At 36.8% G+C, this 20,365-nt stretch overlaps 1 protein-coding gene across 2 annotated transcripts in view; it reads right to left on the bottom strand.

Moving 5' to 3' along the window:
• Nucleotides 1–654: 654 nt before the first annotated feature.
• PRR16 (proline rich 16) overlaps nucleotides 655–20,365 on the bottom strand; it is a 168,195-nt gene continuing 148,484 nt past the window's right edge. For both annotated transcript variants that reach the window (XM_059919433.1, XM_059919432.1), the window contains one exon: nucleotides 655–1,413. In XM_059919433.1, the coding sequence (XP_059775416.1) occupies nucleotides 658–1,413 (756 nt within the window). In that variant the 3' untranslated portion in view covers nucleotides 655–657. The remainder of the gene's footprint in view (nucleotides 1,414–20,365) is intronic.

Genomic DNA, 20,365 nt, shown 5'->3' with positions numbered 1-20,365 from the left:
TGATGCAAACTAACATGGGATTAAATGAACCACTGCTTCATTTTACTTCTGAGGAACACTTGGTTTTGCCATTATTTACCATTGTTTATTGACATATGATATTTCCACAGACCAAAATCTTTCATTACATATATAGGTGAACATATAGTCATAATTGTATAGTATAGAAAATAAATGTTCTGGTATTATCCTCAGCATTTAATAATGCAAAACTAGTGACAAACATCTTTAGAAAAAATAATAAAATAGTCTTTCAGTATTAAAATTTCTTATTAAAAAGCATTAGGTCAGAGTATGGCATGTTCTTAATGCATAGATGAGTTAGGTATGAATAAAATGAATCTAACCCCATCTCTTATGGTAAATCAAAATATGTGAAATCTACATGTCACAGTTTGTCACAGGTCAATTGAAAAAACAATATATTCAGCTTTTCCGTTATTCTGTGGTTTCATGATGTAACTTAAACAGTGTATAGCCAGGACATAAACAACATACTGCATACTTACCCGGTGATTTTTATGCCACTCTGCTGAATGCAGGATAAATATATTTGGGCTTTTTATTGCTTGAGTAGAAAGTGCTCATTACGTATTATTTTATGTTTATAATATAAGAATTTAAAAAAAAACAAAAAAGTTTTTTAAATGGCATACATCACACTGTTGTAGTGGTTGATTTCCTCAAGATCGTCTTCTGTGGTTTTGGTGCAGTGGGAGGAGGCACAGGTGCAGGTCTGAGTGGGGGGAAGCTGTTACTGTGGCTTATTCCCAGCCCCCCATTTTCTAGTGGAAAAGGAGGGAGATGAGGGGGAGGAGGCTGGGCAGGGCCATGGGGAGGAAGCTTTCCTGGCGGGTGGACAGGTTCGCTGTGTGAGTGGACCTCCCTATTTTTTATGTGATGCCGGGTGTCACAGTCAGGACAAAAGCCATGGTACTGGACTTTTTCATTAAACCGAACTCGTTCCCGAGGCCCTGCCTGGGGGCACCTGTCTTTTTCAGGTCTATGCATCAGAGGCTGCACTGGAACCTTATCCAAGTTACTGCTGGGTTTGCAGCAAATGTCTCCGTTTGGAATTTTGTTTGGTGCCCCTGGGAAGCCTCTGCTTCGCAGAAGGGTGCCATTGGTCTTTACCGGATTGACAGTGGGCACCACTCTTTGGGGGTCTTCACACTTCACAGGTGTCAACCGTGGAGGAGGAGGTGGAGGGTTTGGCTTTCTCAGGACAGTGAGGATAGCAGATGGGTGGGCTGGGGGTTTAATGAGGGGGGCGTTGGCCTGCACTTTGATCTTCTCTATGCTGGAGGCTGTTGTCCCACTTGAGCTACTATTCAGGGTGTCCGTTTTGGAGCTATCGGTCATCTCATCCTCCAGCTGTAGGTCAGAAGTCAGGGTATCAATCTGGTCAACCACCTGGTGGAAAGGACAAGGTAATTGTGTTGAAGAGCGACCCGAAGCAAAATATACTACAAACAATATCTTCCTGTCTCGCTATAATCTGTTATGGCAACCTTGACTAATACTGAGTGGTGTATTCCATTGTTCTTAATGTTTTCCTTCAATAAATTTACGGAATACCTATCAAAAGAGTGCCAACTGTTTGATAACATAATGATTTCACATGCCTAGCATATAATATACTATTTATGTATACGTTCTATCTCTGACTCTGCTACACCCACGAAGGATAAAACCTAATACAGAAACATAACTTTTTTTTTTATTGAAGTATAGTTGATTTATAATCTTATATTAGTTTCAGGTGTACAATATAATGGTTCAATATTTTTATAGATTACCCTCCATTTAAATGTATTATAAAATATTGGCTATATTCCCTGTGCTGTACAATATATCCTTGTAGCTTATTTATTTTATATGTAGTAGTTGGTGCCTCTTAATCCCCTACTCCTATTTTGCCCCTCCCCTCATCCTTCTCCCCACTGGTTCATAACTGATTTTTAAAAACAAAGGAGAGGGCTGTACCTCTGCCTTAGCATGTAGCAATCATGGAGAACATTAATCTCACACTAAAATGAAAAAAAAAAAAAGCCAGATAATCTGCAAAAATCGTAACTTTTCTTGAGACCATCAGGGAACTGAGATCACAAGGTAGCCAAATCAGCTGAACTGCAACGAGCTCCAAGCCCCGTGAGGACGGGACGCACTCACAGTTCCACCTTTGGCAAATCAAAGGGAAAAGATGCAGTGCACACCAAAGTGAGTAAAGAAAATAGCTAAGACTTTAAAGAATAGTTAAAGGCAGAGTGTGTGCTATCATGACAATTTATAATCCCGAGGAGCCCAGACACAATGCAGCCTGTCCTCACTCATTGCCCCTTTTCCATGGGCCTCTCATGTGGGAGACTGAGAGCAGGCAAGAGACAGAAGCCTTCAGAATTAGGGGGACGGCAAGAAACCCTCTAACCTCTAAGACATAGGCAATGATCTCCTGTTCCTAGGGTAGAAATAAAAGCTGTCTGACCTTTGGGAAGGAAGTGAAAAATTCTCTTGGACCCAGGAACCTACACTACATATGTCTGCTATCACTTAGGGGAAGGATCCGAGTGACAACCACTCAAGATGTGCCAAAGACACAAGGCAGAGTCAGGGAATCAAATAAGACCGGCAGGGCCATCACACCACGATGTAGGTTCAACCTCAAGTGTAGGAGAGATGATTGTGAAGATAGGAAAACTGGGTGGAAGCATTTTAGGCAATGTCTCTCTAAGGAAAGTTGGGCAAGGTCGTTGAGGAGTCATGGAGTTAAGGAATCTGGCACCTCTTATAACAGGGTTGCCTAGTGTCTCTGCCCTGTTAAGCCATTGTCTGGGGCAACTTTTGGGAAGCATGGCCTCAGGTCAAATGCTCAATTTCACAACCCAGAAGTTGATCCTCTATCATTTACACTCCCTGCAGTCAGAGATCTTAGAGGCCATTCTCATGGCTACCATACATGTACTAGTATGTCTATAGGAGGAAAGAAAAGTTATGGATTACTTTAAAAATAATTTATTTTTAAATGGAATGAGTCCCTTCATCTCATGTTTCCATATGTAGACTTTTCCCTCCTCTCTTATTCAGGCCTAAGTTTGTTCAACTGTGAAGTTGGCTCTTTGACACATGGTGGCACAATTGGGCTCAAAATGAAAATATCATAACCAACCAGAAGTTAGAGAGGACTCAGAGATTTTACTTCTTCCACATGAGTGTCTTATGTGATTGGTTCACGCTAGTACCATGAGAGCTAGGTCTTCAGTTTTAGCTCCTAAATCCATTCACTTCTCTCCGTCTTCCTTTCTTTGATCCCAGTCTGAGCCACTATTACTTACCATGGGAGCCACCCAGAGTCACCCTGCCTCGCTTTTCACTTCTGTAATCTCAGTGGTCTTTCTAAAAACAGAATCGTGCTCTTGTCATTCCTTGCTTAAAGCCTTTCAATGCCTGCTCATTTCTCCTGTGATATATATCAATTCTTAACATGGTCTCTAAGGTCCTGTACAGTCTCACTCAGTGTTGTTCTGATAAGTGTTTAATAACAGGTTCTTAGAGGTGTGAGTGAGTCCTGATTTGAAGAGTTTGCCAGTTTCCATGGTGTAAACTCCTGTCATGGTTGACTTCAAGTGAGTAAAGGCAACATCACTAAATGTGAAATTGGGAAGAAACCTGCAGGAGTGCATCATTATAAAGTGTTTCCACCATACCAGTAGAATAGACATAAACTCAGGAGTACAGATAAATATTAAAATGTAGTAAAATAGTTAGGAATAACTAGGAATAATTAGAAAAAAATCTTTCTTTTTAATGTAATCTACTTAATATAGGTTTATATACTTTTGTTTTCAATAATAGTTATTTCACCACTGGCTCACAAGATTTCTGAAAATAAAACAATTGGCCCTTTTTAGCCAGTACAAGACAGCACTCCTAAGTGACCCTCCATACTCAAATCTATTAAGATCCCCTTTTCCTTTCTGTTCTCAAACTTCTCTGGTCTTCTTTCAGGTCTTCATAATTGCCAGTCAGCTTCCTGCCCCAGGACATTTGCACATACTAATTTTTCATGTAAAGGTCACTGAATTTGTGTGTGTGTGTGTGTGTGTGTGTGTGTAAGGAATCATATAATATCTATCTGACACTGGTTAGCTTTAGGCTTCATCAAGTTAAGAATGCATGGGAGGGCTTCCCTGGTGGCGCAGTGGTTGAGAATCTGCCTGCCAATGCAGGGGACACGGGTTCAAGCCCTTGTCTGGGAAGATCCCACATGCCACCGAGCAACTGGGCCCGTGAGCCACAACTACTGAGCCTGCGCGTCTGGAGCCTGTGCTCCGCAACAAGAGAGGCCGCAATAGTGAGAGGCCCGCGCACCGCGATGAAGAGTGGCCCCCGCTTGCCGCAACTAGAGCAAGCCCTCGCACAGAAACGAAGACCCAACACAGCCAAAAATAATAAATAAATAAATAAATAAATAAATAAATAAATAAATAAAATATTAAAAAAAAATGCATGGGAAAAATTGTACGGCAACCAACTACTGAAGTAATAGACAAACTTACAACTTTCGAAATAAGGATTAAAAAGTGAGTAAGGGAATTTTGGCAAATCTAAAAATGGCAGAAAATAAGAAAACAAACAAAAAAGCATACTAAATAGAAACAAACCCATAAGATAGTTTAAAAAAAACAAACTTAAAAAATATTAATAATATTAATAATCATAACAAGTATAAATAGATTAAAATAATTTATTCAAGAAAAGACACAGAAGGATTGAATACAGAGTGAAAGAAATAAGATATAGCAAGCAAATAGCCAAATGAAACCTGATGCAGCTGTACTAATACTGAGCAAAAAAACCTGAAATCTTTTTTAATCAAATAGTATTGTATCAATACAAACAGGTGAAATAAAAATGAATGAAACAAAATTGAAAGTTCACGTACACACATACACACACGCTCAAACAATGGGATAAAACTTATAAAGAAGTAATTCACATAAGGGATGCTCCAAATTTCCAAAAATCATATACTCAATCTCACTAGTAATCAAGGTAGTGCAAACTGAAGAAAAATGAGAAAGTATTTCATTCTGAGTAGTTTAGGAAAAACGAACCAGCCTGATAGTTCTACTTGTTGGTGATGAGGTGGGTAAATGGGAACTCTGTACATTGCCAGTGCAAATGTAAATTCAGTGTGCTGGGAAATTTTTTGACAATGTCTTATAAATTGTATAAGGTGCTTACCCTACCCTACCATACAGGTATTTTAGGAACAAAGCCTAGACTGTTCTGGAGAAATTCTAAGAGATGTGCACAGGGTTGAAAAAGCACAAGGATGTTTCTTTTAGGGGTTTTTTTGGTGGTGTTTGTTTTGCCATAGCAAAAAACTGGAAACAACCTAAATATCTATTAGTAAGTGATGTATGTAAATACAAACTAGTTCAAATGAAGTAACTACAGCTATATGTATCAACAGGGATAAATCTCAAAAATCTTCAGTTGAACATAAAAATTTAAAAATATATATCTCTATATGTATCCAATATGTATATATTGTTTATATGTAGAAGCACAGATGTTTTAGTTTATACAACATGAAAATAAATGATACACATTAAGTTTAGGCAAGGAGGAAGGGGAAAGACTGTCAGGAGGCATCAGCTATATAGATGAAATATTTTATTTCTTTTAAAACTTGATATAAAGTAATTATGATAAAGTGTTAACATTTGTTAAGTTCGGGTTATATTTGATACAGTATTTATTTTATGTCATGTGTAAAATCTTTTATAATTTGAAAATAAAATAAATATTTATCACTACTTATATAAAGTTAGAAAGAAATAAAAGGAGAATTTCTTAACAGCTGCCATGTGGAGAACACATTGAACGGCTGCTGCAGTTTATTTACTTGGTGAGTTAGAGGATATTGCAGCCAAGTGAGAGATGAGTAAATTAACCAGACAAGGAATACACTGTATCCTTATAATTACACATCTATGTTTTGCGGAAACGATTTCAAAGTATCATATTGCAACTAAAGGAATTATAACCACAGGCATGATGGAATTAAGGGGAAAGCAAAATGAAAGAAAGTAGGACTAGCGGGACACATTGTTTGCACATATCTGGAGGTGAGAGGACAGCATGACATCAATCAAAAGTCTAAGAACATCCACACCTAACATCAGGAGCAAAGGAGAAATGTGTATCTCAAACTTGAAATTGCGTTCAGTGATTCCTGGAGGTTTTCCTTAGCCTCACATACAAGGAAGCTATGGGTAGATTGTGGAATAATTAGGAATACTGATAATTGTGGCTCAGGGATCACATGAGCTTAAGGTTTTCATACTGGGAAATATCCCTAAATATTTTCATAAAAGGGAAGCAGATTTGGAAGAAATTAACTGACTAAATGATCTAAGTTATTCGTGGGAATACAAAATTCAGCTTATACTACTTCTGTAAATGTTAAACTGCAAACAATAAAAATAAAGATACTTCAAGGTTTCAGGGTTGGCATTAGAGTGAAATTCAGGATGAACAGATTTATGTGAAATTTAAAAAAAATAAAATAAAAACAACATTAGGAGCTCCTTTTCTTATGCTCTCACTGGACTTTGCCATTTTATTATTACAGTTGCCTCTATAGAGCAGAATTGTCTATACCTGTGTGTTTCCCTCAGACCATGTAAGACCATGTAAGCACGTATTTCCATCTTTGTACTCCTGGCAGAGAGCACAGTGATTGTACACAGTGGATATTCAATATTAAAATGCTGAATAAAGAAACTGGATAAAGGTAGAACCTCTGAGAAAAGTCATTTCTTGCCCTCACTTCCATCTCTCCCCAGCTTTCCTATCTTGGGTCTGATTTTCAAGGTCTTCAATGTCACCAATTCTGGGTTGTCCAGAAAGGCACACAGGAAAGGATGAAGTAGAAAAAAAGGAAGGCAGCCAGAAAGAGTTGGTGAGGCTTAGTGAACTCTCTGCCTATGTTATCCGACTCTGAAAGCCTAGCTCCACAGCTTGGCACAGGGAACATTTCAGTCACTCTCCAAAGCAACTAAGATGGTCGAATTACACATTTATCTTTAAATATTCATCAGTATAGCCCTAAATGTATTGAAATCTTTCCTAAATCCTACATATTTCAATTAAAAACCACATACTATATAGTTCAATGGCCTTAAAAACAAAACCCTTTTTCAATTTGAGTGAATCTTTCTCCAGGGTCTCCTCAGTTACAAATCACAGCTTCAAGAATTTCATTAAGAATTACAAACTTAATGAAAGGAAAGGAGGAATTTAACCCCAACTCAAATATGTACCAAATTATGAGTTCTTGTATATTTAATATGTATTCATAAAAACAGCCACAATTTAAATGTGTGGCATCAGCAGTAAAGAGAAAGGGAAATGAATGAGAGCAATGGGTGAACTAGCTGTCAGACCATGGTCCATGGCTGAATGCAGGCTGACCCAAGAGCTTCACTTCTACTTTTTTTTTTTTAATAAATTTATTTATTTATTTGTTTTTATTTTTGGCTGTGTTGGTTCTTCGTTGCTGTGTGCGGGCTCTCTCTAGTTGTGGTGAGCGGGGGCTACTCTTCGTTGCGGTGCACGGGCTTCTCATTGTCGTGGCTTCTCTTGTTGCAGAGCAAGGGCTCTAGGTGTGTGGGTTTCAGTAGTTATAGCACGCAGGCTCAGTAGTTGTGGCTCGAGGGCGCTAGAGCTCAGGCTCAGTAGTTGTGGCACACGGGCTTAGTTGCTCCGCGGCATGTGGGATCTTCCTGGACCAGGGATCGAACCCATGTCCCCTGCATTGGCAGGCGGATTCTTAACCATTGCGCCACCAGGGAAGTCCTCCATTTTTGACATAATATAAAAATTTAAAAATCTATACTTGTATTTATCTATATATATTTTATCTATCACCTGATTGATCTATTGACAGGAAATAAGTTGTTCATTATGTACTATACAACTCTGTATTCTGCTGCTAGACCACAGTACTAGTGATATACTAAATATGAATTAATAGGTATAAATAACTCCTGTAATTATTTTGTGAATGGGAGAATTATATTTAATTATACTTGTGCTAGAAACAATTTAATAAGTAGAAAACATTTAAATTATTCCACAATTTGGTTAATTCTGCTTTGACATTTATTTGTTTTAAAAAAAATTTTTTTTTTTTTTGAAAAGGTCCAGTGACCAGTATGAAAGAGTTGCTCAGGTGGTGAGCATTAAATGCTTGCTTTCCAAGGAATGACTAGAATTGTCTTGAGTTCCCAAAGTTGTCTTTGGATTTCTACAGCAACTGCCACTTCCTTAACAACATTTTGTTTCTTAGAGACCTGACCAATCACAATATCCCAGACACGATAATAATAGAGTTGTATTATCTAATGTTTATTTATTCTCCTTGTCCTTGGTGTATTTGATAGAGTATATAACATAGATAGTGGAAGTAATCCAGGATAAATAAGGCACTGTCTTGAAGTTGCCAGAGACCCAGGCTCTATCCAACTTTCTGTTCTGCTATCCCTAGGGTTTGGTGTCCATTTTCAAGTCCAAGTTCATAGCTGGAGGGCCGGCCTTCGCATATGTATTTCAAGGGGAAGGATGAAGAATGGTGGGGAAGGCACACCTACTCCTTTTTAAAGAGATGTTTCAGGAGTAATACATTTTATTTGCTTACGTTTGACCAGCCAATAGTAAGTTGCTTAAGTGGAGGAGACTGGGAAATATACACTTTTATCTGGGGTCCAATGTGCTCAGTGAAAAGCTATGGTTATTCCTCAAAATAAGAAAGGAGAAAGGACATTCCAAGGCAATTAGCATCCTCTGAAATAGAGACTAAAACACACATACAGAACACACACACACACACACACACACACAAACAAACACACTGGTATACCTTTAATCATCCTTGTTGGGAAATAAATATGCAGGTTATAAACTTGCTTAAAAATTCTTACTAAAAAATTATTTGAAACATTTTTTGAAACAGAATACAGTATATGTTTTGAAGGTGTTTTGTTGTTTGCTTTTGTAATATTCATTTAAGTGGCAATTTATACCCTGTTCTCTGAAAGTAAACTAGATTTAAAAATAAACAATAATCATAATTCATAGCCAAGCCTGATCAGTAGAAAATAAGGTAAAACTACAATGTAATTTTTCTTATTTTTCTGTGTGTTCAATTGGGTTTGACAAATATTTAGTGTGCAAATATTATTAATCTGTTATTGTATGAGACACTGAGGATTAAAAAAATAAGGCTTCCAGTTTAATAGAGACTGATCATGTGTATTTAGTGCCTTCCTCCCCAAATCATATCTAAATGAGAGTAAAGAAATAAAAACAGTAATAAATTCAGAATATCTTCTCAGAGTGTGGTATATGCTGACCAGAGATTTTTATAAATACATGGGGGAATTAATAAAAAGGTGGTCAAAGCACTGATGGAGTCCCAGAAGGATTGCAAACTTGAAAGTGGAATAGAGAGAGAGTGGAAGTGAGAAGTAATGCAAAATTAGGGTGTGAAGTTGTTGAGTGACTATGTTTCACAATGGAAAAAAGTTGTGTCAAATGGTGCAACAAGACTGGCAACATGCTAAGAGCTCACATCCTTAAGGTAAACTGAAATTCTTGCTCTAAAGAATCTGAACATGTCTCTGGATAAGAAGAAGGCACTGAGTGTGGTTGGTAGGATCTCAAAACAAAGCTCTCCTCCCTCATTATTATTACTTTTTTCCATTGGGAAGGTGGTAGAAATGGGGCAAGAGCAGCTAGCTTGTCTTCTAAAGTACTTCATGCCCACCTGACAAATTCAGAATTTTCAATCAGCATCCTCCTTTTCCCTATATGTAGGAGAGGCTGTTAAAACATCTTTATAATATGAATATGTCTGAAGATCAAGAGATATTTGAGGGTAAACAACATCACAAAATAGAAGGACCCCAACATGAATGAACAGATCAATATTGAAGGCAAAGCTGTCATTATTAGTAAAGTAAGAGAACTTTGTAGTAATTCTAATTAATGTACTCGGAGAGGTTTCAGAATGTACTGCAGCTATAAAATAACACACTGTTATAAAAGAACAGACATCAAGTAAGAAAAATATTTGAAGTATAAAACATAAATACTAAATTTAAAAAGATTATTTTTAAAGAAAATCTAAAAGAAAAAAAATCTAAGAAATATTCCTAATCATAAAGCAAAAATATTTTCTTTAAGAAGGAAAATAGGGACTTCCCTGGTGGCGCAGTGGTTAAGAATCCTCCTGCCAATGCAGGGGACATGGGCTCAAGCCCTGGTCCGGGAAGATCCCACATGCCGCAGAGCAACTAAGCCTGTGCGCCACAACTACTGAGTCTGCATGCCACAACTACTGAAGCCCACCCGCCTAGAGCCTGTGTTCCACAACAAGAGAAGCCACCACAATGAGTAGCCCGTGTACCACAACAAAGAGTAGCCCCCGTTCGCCACAACTAGAGGAAGCCCGCATGCAGCAACGAAGACCCAATGCAGCCAAAAATAAATAAATAAAATAATCAAAAAATAATAAAATAAAAAGTAAAATACAAGAAAAAATTTAAAGGCAGGGAAAGCAAGAAAATCAATCCTGGAGCTTCAATGACGGACTGAGAAGTTCCAGAAAAAATGGGGAAAAAAGAAAAAAATGTGGGATTCCAATAATCAAAAAAAAAAAAAAAAAAGAGAAAATTCCACAGTTGACAATACAAATGGAGCTTCAGAGGGAAAGAGTCAATTGAGTGCTAATCAGGATGAATGAATGAAAATGAAAACAAAGTCAATCATTTACCAAACAAACACAGAAAACTCAGAAAGAAGTGAAAATTAAATAATCATCACAGCATCTTATGTATGAATGGATGATGAAAGTCATTTTACCAGTAACTTCAAAAGTTCTGTGGCAAAATAATTTTAACCGCAATTCTATACCTGACTAATTTAACAATTTATTGTAATGAAAAATTAAAATATTTTTAGATATTAAGGACAAAGATAATTTACTTCTCCCGTATCTGTTCTTTAAAAGTTAAGGATATTCTGTAGCTCAGTAAAATGGAATCCAAGAAAGAAGGAAGGCATACGAAGCAAAAAACACTGTAATTAACACAGAAGTATGAAAACAAATAAAAGAATTTAAGAATGACAACTTACTTGAGTCCCCAAAGCAATTATTCTAAGCTAAAACAGGAAATCAGAAGTCTCCAAGAAAAAATAATGAATTACATTCAATAGATCATATAACCGGAAAGTTGTCACACATTAGGGATAGGGAAAAGAAGTGAACTACTGAACTGTGGGTGATGAATATAATGTGTGTAAAAAGAGAAATCATTTGAATCTTGAATTCTCTTTTGAAAGGTTCAAGTTTAGAAATATAGGTTTAAATGTATTTCTTTATGAGATCATTGACAGTGTTTCATTCTACTTTTACTATTAAGATGCTGGTTACTGATTTTTCTTCTCAACATATGGCAAAAGCAAAAAAGACTAATTCTTCCTCTTCCATAAAGATGAGTCAAATGACATGGTTTGCAGTTTAAAAAAAAATGTTTGAGCATATTGTTTAGACAGCTGACTACCTGAAAAACAAAAGCAAATGTTAAAAGGGGTTATCGCCAGAGAATAGGCCTAGACATAGGATGGAGATGATATAGAAGGTGAATTTTATACATCCTTATTTAGAATTTGATTTGGAGATGGAGATGAATGTGCAAGTACCTGCCTGATAATAGTTGAAATTATATTCCCCCAAAAAATCAAAGAAAAAAAAAATGAACTAGACACAGTCCTTCCCCATGCAAACTAATAATTACCACACAGCGTACCATGTGTAGTGGTACAAGGATTGACAAGTATAGGAGAGCAGAGAAAGGGGTGATTTATTCTTTCCAAGCAGGTCAGTTGGTAGCATTGGCCAGAGATAGTTTCAAATCAGGTGAAAAATGAGGGATGTCTTGAATGATAAAATGAAACTTGGAGGAAAAGGCATTTCTTGGCAGAAGGAATAGCATGTGCAGTGGCATAAAGGTATGAAATATAATTTTTTATATGTTGGTAAAGGATAAAGTAGCATAAGGCACATGAATAAGAGACAAGGCTGAAAAGGCAGACAGAGGCCAGGTTGTGGGTAGCCCTGCAGGCCATGTTGAGGAGTTTCTACACCATTTGCACTTTTGAAGATCGGTTCCCGAAAGGTTTGGATTTGTGGCACCATCCAAAAAAAAATGCATAAAGTTAGTGCCTTGATAGATAATGAAGATGGACATACATGCTTTACTAGGTAATTTCTTCTTAAGTTAAATTGTTTTATAGCCATGGAATGAATAGTATTTAGAAAGACCAGGTCTAAATATAAAATTCTAGATATGATTTGCCCAAAAAGGTTCATGGGCCTTGGCAACCTTGGAAAATTATACAAGTATCAACAGTTTATGTTATTTACAGCACTAAATGATCCAAAATTTGTAACTCTACAATTTGCAAAATCAAGGTGTTTAATTTTTTTTAACTTATAAAAGTACCTGGTTTCATTTAAATCAGTTCCTCATCGAACTGTAAGCATTTTTGAGGTACTCTTGGAGGAAGTAGAAATCCCCCAAATTTTCACACACAGTTTCTAATGTCATATGCCCAAATGCTTACTGTATAAAATAAACATAAGACAATTGAGTACTAAGGGATAAAGTGCTAGTGCACAACTCAGCTCCATAGAGTTAAAATGTATCAGTATTACATGTGATGATCACTTCATGTAAGTCCCATCTTTACTCGCACGTCAGTTTTAGTAAGTGAGTACTTATGACTTTTCTTTCCCCTGTAACAAACATTATTCACACATTATAGTGGTTGAAATGCCATTGCTAACTTTAATTTCTGTCTTCATAAGAAACATGCTTATACTAAGGCTTCCTGTAAAGTGTGGAAAAGGAAACCTCCCTCATCACAATTGCTATAAGCGGCTTAACAGATTTAAAAGACTCATCCACTTGCAATTTGTGAGTACACACATCAAAATGATTCCGTTATGTTAATAATGTCCAGGAGGAGGCAGACCGTAACTCACAATAATGGACCTGTAAACTTTAACACAAGCTTATAGCTCTCAATCTCTAATATCTTTCTGCATTTTAAAAAGTGTAGATGAATAAACCTCAGGTTGTGTATTACCTTCCCTACTGATGGTAAACTAGCTCAATAAAAAATATTCTGTAAGCATCATGAGTAAGGTTGTAAGAACAACCTCTCTATTCAATCCACTCTCTCTTCCATTTAATCCAGTCTTTGCATTGCAGCCAGACAGAGCTTTCCTTAAATCTGTACATATAACATAAATTATTAAACTTTAAGTAGTTTCCTATTGCTTTTAAGATAAAGACCAAATATTTAATAAAATCACAATCCTCCTAAGATCCGGGTCCTGCTTTGTACATCAGCTTGCCCTTGTGCCACTTCTCCTCACTCTGCTCTTTTCATTTCTTCCCGTGCTTAGAAGATGGTAAGCTCCAGTCTCTGGGTCTTTGTATAAGTCATCCTCTACCTAGTCCTGGTTACTCCTCACTGTTCCCACAAAACACACACACACACACACACACACACACACACATTGACCTATTCTTCAAAAATTAACCCACATTTCTCCTCTTCAAGGAAAGCTCCCAGATTGCCCTGAAGTCCTGCAACACAGCCCTAGAGCTCCTGCACCTGTGCTTCATAGCATGAACCGCACTAGTGACGGATCGTGTAATCAGCTCTTTAATGTCAGACTCCCCGGTGAAAATGTAAGTGCTCAGAGGGCAGGGTATCCTGTGCCATTACATCTGAAACAGAAATATATATTAAATGAATGAATCATAAACATAAATAAATAAAAGGAAAAATACTATAACAAAATATTTTTACATTAGGTCCCTACTGCATATGGTTTGGTGCTTGTTTGTGAACTTCTGAGGTGATGAATTTCGGTTGTAAATAAACTATGTTCATGAGATTTCTAATCTGTGTGTGTGTGTGTGTGTGTGTGTGTGTATATATATATATATACACATATCTTAAAAATACAAGATATTTTCTGTTAGAGGGAAGACATTGAAATGATATATTAAAATATAATTGCAAGATTACTAAAGCATTTCATTTATCAATATCACTAATGAAATATTTAAATATTTAAACATTAAAATGACATTTCGACATATGTTTTTACTTTTTCTCAGGTAGTGAGTTAAATGTTTATTATATAACGTAAAGGAAAAGGAATTTAGTAAATTAGACTATTATTTGTCTAAATTATCTTAGAATCTATGTGAACATTAAATTACTTGTCAAAAACATCAGAAAAACTCTATTACTCCTTTCTTGATATCTCAAACATATAATTGTAGAAATAATAGCATTTATAAAACCTTCAAAATAATATTACCAGAAATGCTGATATTGATAACACAACTGAATATGAAGGTATGGCGTTTGGATGTAATTATAATTTGGGCTCTCATTAGTTGTGTGTTGGTGAAACTGGGTTTTCCTTCCTGGTATTAGTTCCCCACATTGTTAATTAAAAAAAAAAAAAGAGGAAAGAGAGAGTAATTGTCTGTAGTATCTGTGATACGTGCAAGAGTATGACTATATATAAAATGTTTTGAGAGGAGAGAGGAAAGAACAATTAATTCTGCCAGGGAGGGAGGGATAATGTCAGAAATAGAAAGTATTTAAAATGGACTTTGGAAGGATCAGGTAGAAAAAACTGGAAGATAATTCCAGGCACAATAAAATACAAAGGAAAGGAAAGGAGGTTTGAAAGATCAATTGAGATTTCCAGCAGAAAGCCATCCAATGTGGCAGACTGAAAGGGGTATGGTTTGTGTATGTGTGCTGTGTGTGTGTGTGTGTGTGTGTGTGTGTGTGTGTGTATGCATGCACATCCATCTGAGGGGATGATTAGTAGATGAAGGGGCAAGCTAGGAAAAGAAGAAAGTGTATAGAGACAGAAAAAGAGATGCAGGTGAGGAAGTGCTATAACACCGAAGGGTCTTCAATACCATGCTAAATACCAAAAGTTTGGCCTTTACCTGAAAGTAATAGGCAAAGTTCAAACAGAAAAGTGATGTGAGCATCTATGATTTTATAGACTTGAGGGAGTGGAAAGACATTGCCATAAACCAAGTCATTAAAAAAGATTATTCTTGTCATAAGCAAACATAGGGAAAATTATGGAAAATGATGCAAATGAGAAGGTTACATTACATTATTTTTGCATTAGTGGAAATATTTGAAATCTCTAAAGCTCATCTTTGGAATATCTTTCCTAACTTGAAAATACCTAGTCTAACTCAATTATGGTGGAAGTGTGCTTATTGCAACTGCATGTGGGACGTTATTCTTGGTTTAATAAAGGTATGCAAGCATTATAACATTCCCCATTGTGCCTGAGTTCTACTCCATTTTTAATGGAGTAAAGGGAGTTGCATTTTAAAAGATAAGACCTTCATGTCTGATTTAATGAGCCAGAATATATGAGATGAAAGAGAGAGGGGAGATTTAAAATTTGGAATTCTTTTAAAATAGGCTTCTCAAGCATCTGTCTTCATTGTCATAAGGTTCCAGAGATATTTTATAAAAGATAATTTACACATAATTTGAAAAACAATGAAAATCTTCACCACAGAGAGCCAACAGCCATTTAAATCTGCTAGTACTTGAAAACTGATCTTTCACAGCTGTCATTTTGTCGAAAAGTCCCTGAAAGACTTCAGCATGAATTTTTTTTAACAAGAATGGAGTATTCATAACAAAAGCTAGTCCAACTGTTTAGTTCTAACAAAAAGCTATGCAAAGGTACTATAGATACACATGTTCTATATATGGTATTAAAAGAAGCAAAATGTAGAATATTTTTCTAACACTTTTAAAATGTTAAGGCAATGAACATATGAAAACTTATCCCTTCTGTGAGTTTGTACTATTGACTACTTTTCACTTATTAAATTATGAAACAGTGCTTCACGGATATACAATGTCAAAAATTATATATTTTATGTATAGTCAGGATAAGATTCTTGCATACTTTATATATTATAACCACATTTAAAACTTTGGCACTAACCAGTTAATCTTTGGTTGACATATAAACTTCACTGTTTATCTTCACAATTATGCTTGCACTGGTAAAAAAAAAAAAAAAAAAAAAAAAAATATCAAAGCCTTCTAGTGGCCACAATTGTATCTAATTCTATTGTACTTGGCCACATTCTGTATTGTTATTTTAAAAATAACTAGCATATTACATTGTTAATATAAAACCCAGGAATAGTGTTTCTTCTTTCAAAATGATACTTTCTTTTTTACTGAGGTCTAATTTAATGAAAAGGTGGAAAAATTGTGCTATTTAACATCATTAAGAAAATAATTTTTAAAAATATGCCATATAATACAAAATTATGAGATAGTGTGAACAAAATGTGCTGAAATTTCAAAATTTAATTTGTGGAGAATTATGCATATAGATTTAGAACACATGATTTTCACATGTATCATCCAAGAATTAGAGGATGATGACTAAATAATCTGGGTAATTTGTAATATCTAGCCATTTAGACTTTTTTCCAGAAGGCTAGTGTTAACCATTTACATATAACTATATGAGGAATGTTTATAAAGTAATACAGCATTTTCAGATATACCATAGAAACAGAGTCGTCAAGTCTAACTGGGGAAGGTATGTGAATACACGGCAATAAAGAAGGGACTTAACGGTGGACAGTAGAAGACATGATTGTCTAAAGGGAACACAAAGAGGACACCGTCTTGCCCCTTTCAAAAGATTTCAGGAGAGGAGAGAAAGACTGATTTTTACTTGAAATGTACAGATTTTTCAAACTCACACACAAAAAAGATCACGCAGGTTTAACCGAATCTGTACACAGGTGTTATCCAGCTCACATCTCACCATCTTGAGATCCCTGGCATAACAGACTCTATGCCATTACATGAGTCCAACATAGAATTAGTCTCTTTTTGCAACTTTGAAAAAAAATTTGGACAAACCGTTCTCAAAATTAAAATACTTGAATTAGTCTTAAGCAATAAATTAGGGCATCTTACTTGCTGCAGGGTCATTTTAACTCTTAAAACATTTTCTCTTAACCTTTTCATTGCCCCATTACGTGTAGAAAGATGTGCACATAGAGTCATTCTTCCCAGGCCTGCGCCATGAGGATCTTATGGCAGAGGAGGATTTGCCTAGTTCTTGATACATTTGCTATGTTAACAGATATACCACTGATTAGAGTTAGTTTTTAAAAAGTAAATCAAGTCCCCAACTTCAATGTTTATTATTAGTAAACAAAATTTAATTTCAGTCCACCTCAGAATAGGTTGCAACATGAGGGTATCATAGCATGTTACTGAAGGGCTTTTTATTACAAGCGGTTTCAAAGAATTGCTCAGCAAACAGTGCCAATATGCAGATAGTTCATTTAGATTCAACTGTCAAAAGCAACAGAGTAATAATCTAATTCTCCAAAATATAAGGGGAGTACTCTACAGGGATGTTAATGTGTATATCAGATAAGAGTTTTTTAGGTAGGAGAAAAGTGAAGTTTTAACATTGAAAAGTCATAATAAATGATTTTCTAATTAATGCTTTTCTTTCTAGGCTCATTTTCCTTAACTTCAAGTGTTTTGGCATGAGCTAGTTAAAGAACAAAACCTACTTCCTTGAGACATCATGATAAGGAATAGAATCTCTAAGAAACAATGACAAAGGAAAAGTTCCTGGTAATAAGAGCAAACAATGGTAGGAGGTGTGCACTGAATAAAAATGAAAATGAAATGACTTTTTATTTTATATTTTTACTTTTTGCACTCTAATATTTTCAACCTTTTCAGCAGCAGGCATGCATCACTTTTACTTACAGAAAGTGAGGTCAGAGTAAAAAGGTTAGTAAAGTAGAATCTCCCCCTCAGTAACAAATAAAATTTAAAAATAGCAAAAACACTTCATCGCAGAAACCAAAAAACTAAAGAGGCACAACTCACTGTCTGAAATACTATCAGCAGAAGAAAAAGAGATATAGTTTTAACTTGATTCAGTACAGATCTTTAAACTGGTCTTAGTGCCTCAGGATGGTACCAATGAAATAACAAAAGTCATCCAGTTTTCACAAATAGTGTCAAATATGAAAAAAAGATGTGGACTTTGGGCAGGCCTGCAGAAGAGAGGACAGTGAAACAATTAAAAGTGAGCAAGGAGGGGCTTCCCTGGTGGCGCAGTGGTTGAGAGTCTGCCTGCTAATGCAGGGGACACGGGTTCGAGCCCTGGTCTGGGAAGATCCCACATGCCGCGGAGCAACTGGGCCCGTGAGCCACAACTGCTGAGCCTGCACGTCTGGAGCCTGTGCTCCGCAACAAGAGAGGCCGCGATAGTGAGAGGCCTGCGCACCGCGATGAAGAGTGGCCCCCGCTTGCCACAACTAGAGAAAGCCCTCGCATGAAACGAAGACCCAACACAGCTAAAAATAAATAAATAAATAAATAAATAAATAAATAGAGTAGTTATTAATTAAAAAAAAAAAAAAAGTGAGCAAGGGGCTGAACTGTAGGAGTAATATGACACAAAAAGGGCCAATGGAAAACCCTTGAATGCAGTAGTAGAATGAACTAGAGCACAACATTTACCTATTCTACAAAGGGAGAACATGAAATAAGTTTGCCATCACACTGGGGCTTGCCTGGGAGGATAAGTCATACTTAGACATGCTAGGGACATGGTTAGGAAAAGTCATCTACACTACTTGAGGCCCAATGGAAGTTCGAAGCAGAGCTGTTCAAGTTAAGCAAGACAAAAAGAACTGGCATGGGGGCTTCCCTGGTGCTGCAGTGGTTGAGAATCTGCCTGCCAATGCAGGGGGCACGGGTTCGAGCCCTGGTCTGGGAAGATCCCAGATGCTGCGGAGCGACTAGGCCCGTGAGCCACAATTACTGAGCCTGCGCGTCTGGAGCCTGTGCTCCGCAGCAAGAGAGGCCGCGATAGTGAGAGGCCCACACACCACGGTGAAGAGTGGTCCCGGCTCGCCGCAACTGGAGAAAGCCCTCGCAGAGAAACGAAGGCCCAACACAGCCATAAATAAATAAATTAATTAAATAAATTAAATTTTACAATAAATAAATAAATAAAGCAAATAATTAAAAAAAAAGAACTGGCATGGTGACTCTGTAAACACTATTGCGGCAAGAAAAGAAAAGAAGCAAAGGAGCACATTATGCCAAAGACAGACTCATTTTGGAAGAAATGGAAGAAAATTTGCCCTTGAGTGCTTTTTGTGCTATAGAAACAAAGAAAACAAACAAACAAACAACAAAAAAAGAATAAAATAGAAGAGGAATTGAAGACCCAAAGAAACACCTGAGTTTTAAAACACGACCATTACCAAACTCACAAAATGCAAACAGCAAGCTAGAGAACAGACATGATTGCAATGCAATTACTGACAGAGAGGGAAAGCTTGACATATTCACTGTGACTGCAGAAAGGAAAATATGGAGATTTCAGACAGGCCTGTTTGAAATATTTTCAGGGTCTGAGGTAAGAGGAAAATACCATACATTGAAATTAAATAATGGTAATTTCAAGCTAATAAACTATTTAAAAACATTTACAGAATTTTTGGACAACTCCTCAGCATTCCACGTCAGAGAGTGGCAGCGAAGATGGACAAGTTCCAGCCCCCAAGCCCTGCCCTTGGCCCGTCACCCTCCTTTTCCCACCCTAGTCTTCCTTACACCATGAGGCACCTCAAATGCATATGTATAGATACCCCGGCCCATACATACAAGCTCTGTTCACAGCCTCTACAAATAGTCAACCTTTGATCAATAAATCTAAAGATAAATAAGTCTAAAGATAAATATACCAGTGGTTTGGTCTACACTCAGAAAGCTCATAACAGGAAGCTGCTACACATCCTTGAAATGTGTTTGGAGCCGATGGTAGAGGAATTCCAGTATCTAGGGTACTGGAGGATGGTGTACACAGAAAATACAGACTCTGACTGGACATGGCTGCCTGGTCTCCCGCAGCAGCTAGAGGAGGGTGGCGGTGGGGCACTCTAATGCCCAGTGTTCCTGGCAAGGGTCTCTCTTGCTTAGATCTAAAGGCAGTGTTGATTGCAGAGAGAGAAAATAATAGCTGTGGAGGAAATACCAAGTTGATATACAGCATAGAGAACATTGGTTTTCCCAGTAAATAAACTTCATCATAATGGAACGGAAAGAATAACACACTCAAAAGGCTTAATTTCTCTGAAGGGAAGAA

This window comes from Balaenoptera ricei, chromosome 3 (genome assembly GCF_028023285.1).
Source record: "Balaenoptera ricei isolate mBalRic1 chromosome 3, mBalRic1.hap2, whole genome shotgun sequence".
Lineage (NCBI taxonomy): Eukaryota > Metazoa > Chordata > Mammalia > Artiodactyla > Balaenopteridae > Balaenoptera > Balaenoptera ricei.
Note: the sequence above shows the minus strand (reverse complement) of the source record. Positions and strands in the feature narration are given on the sequence as shown.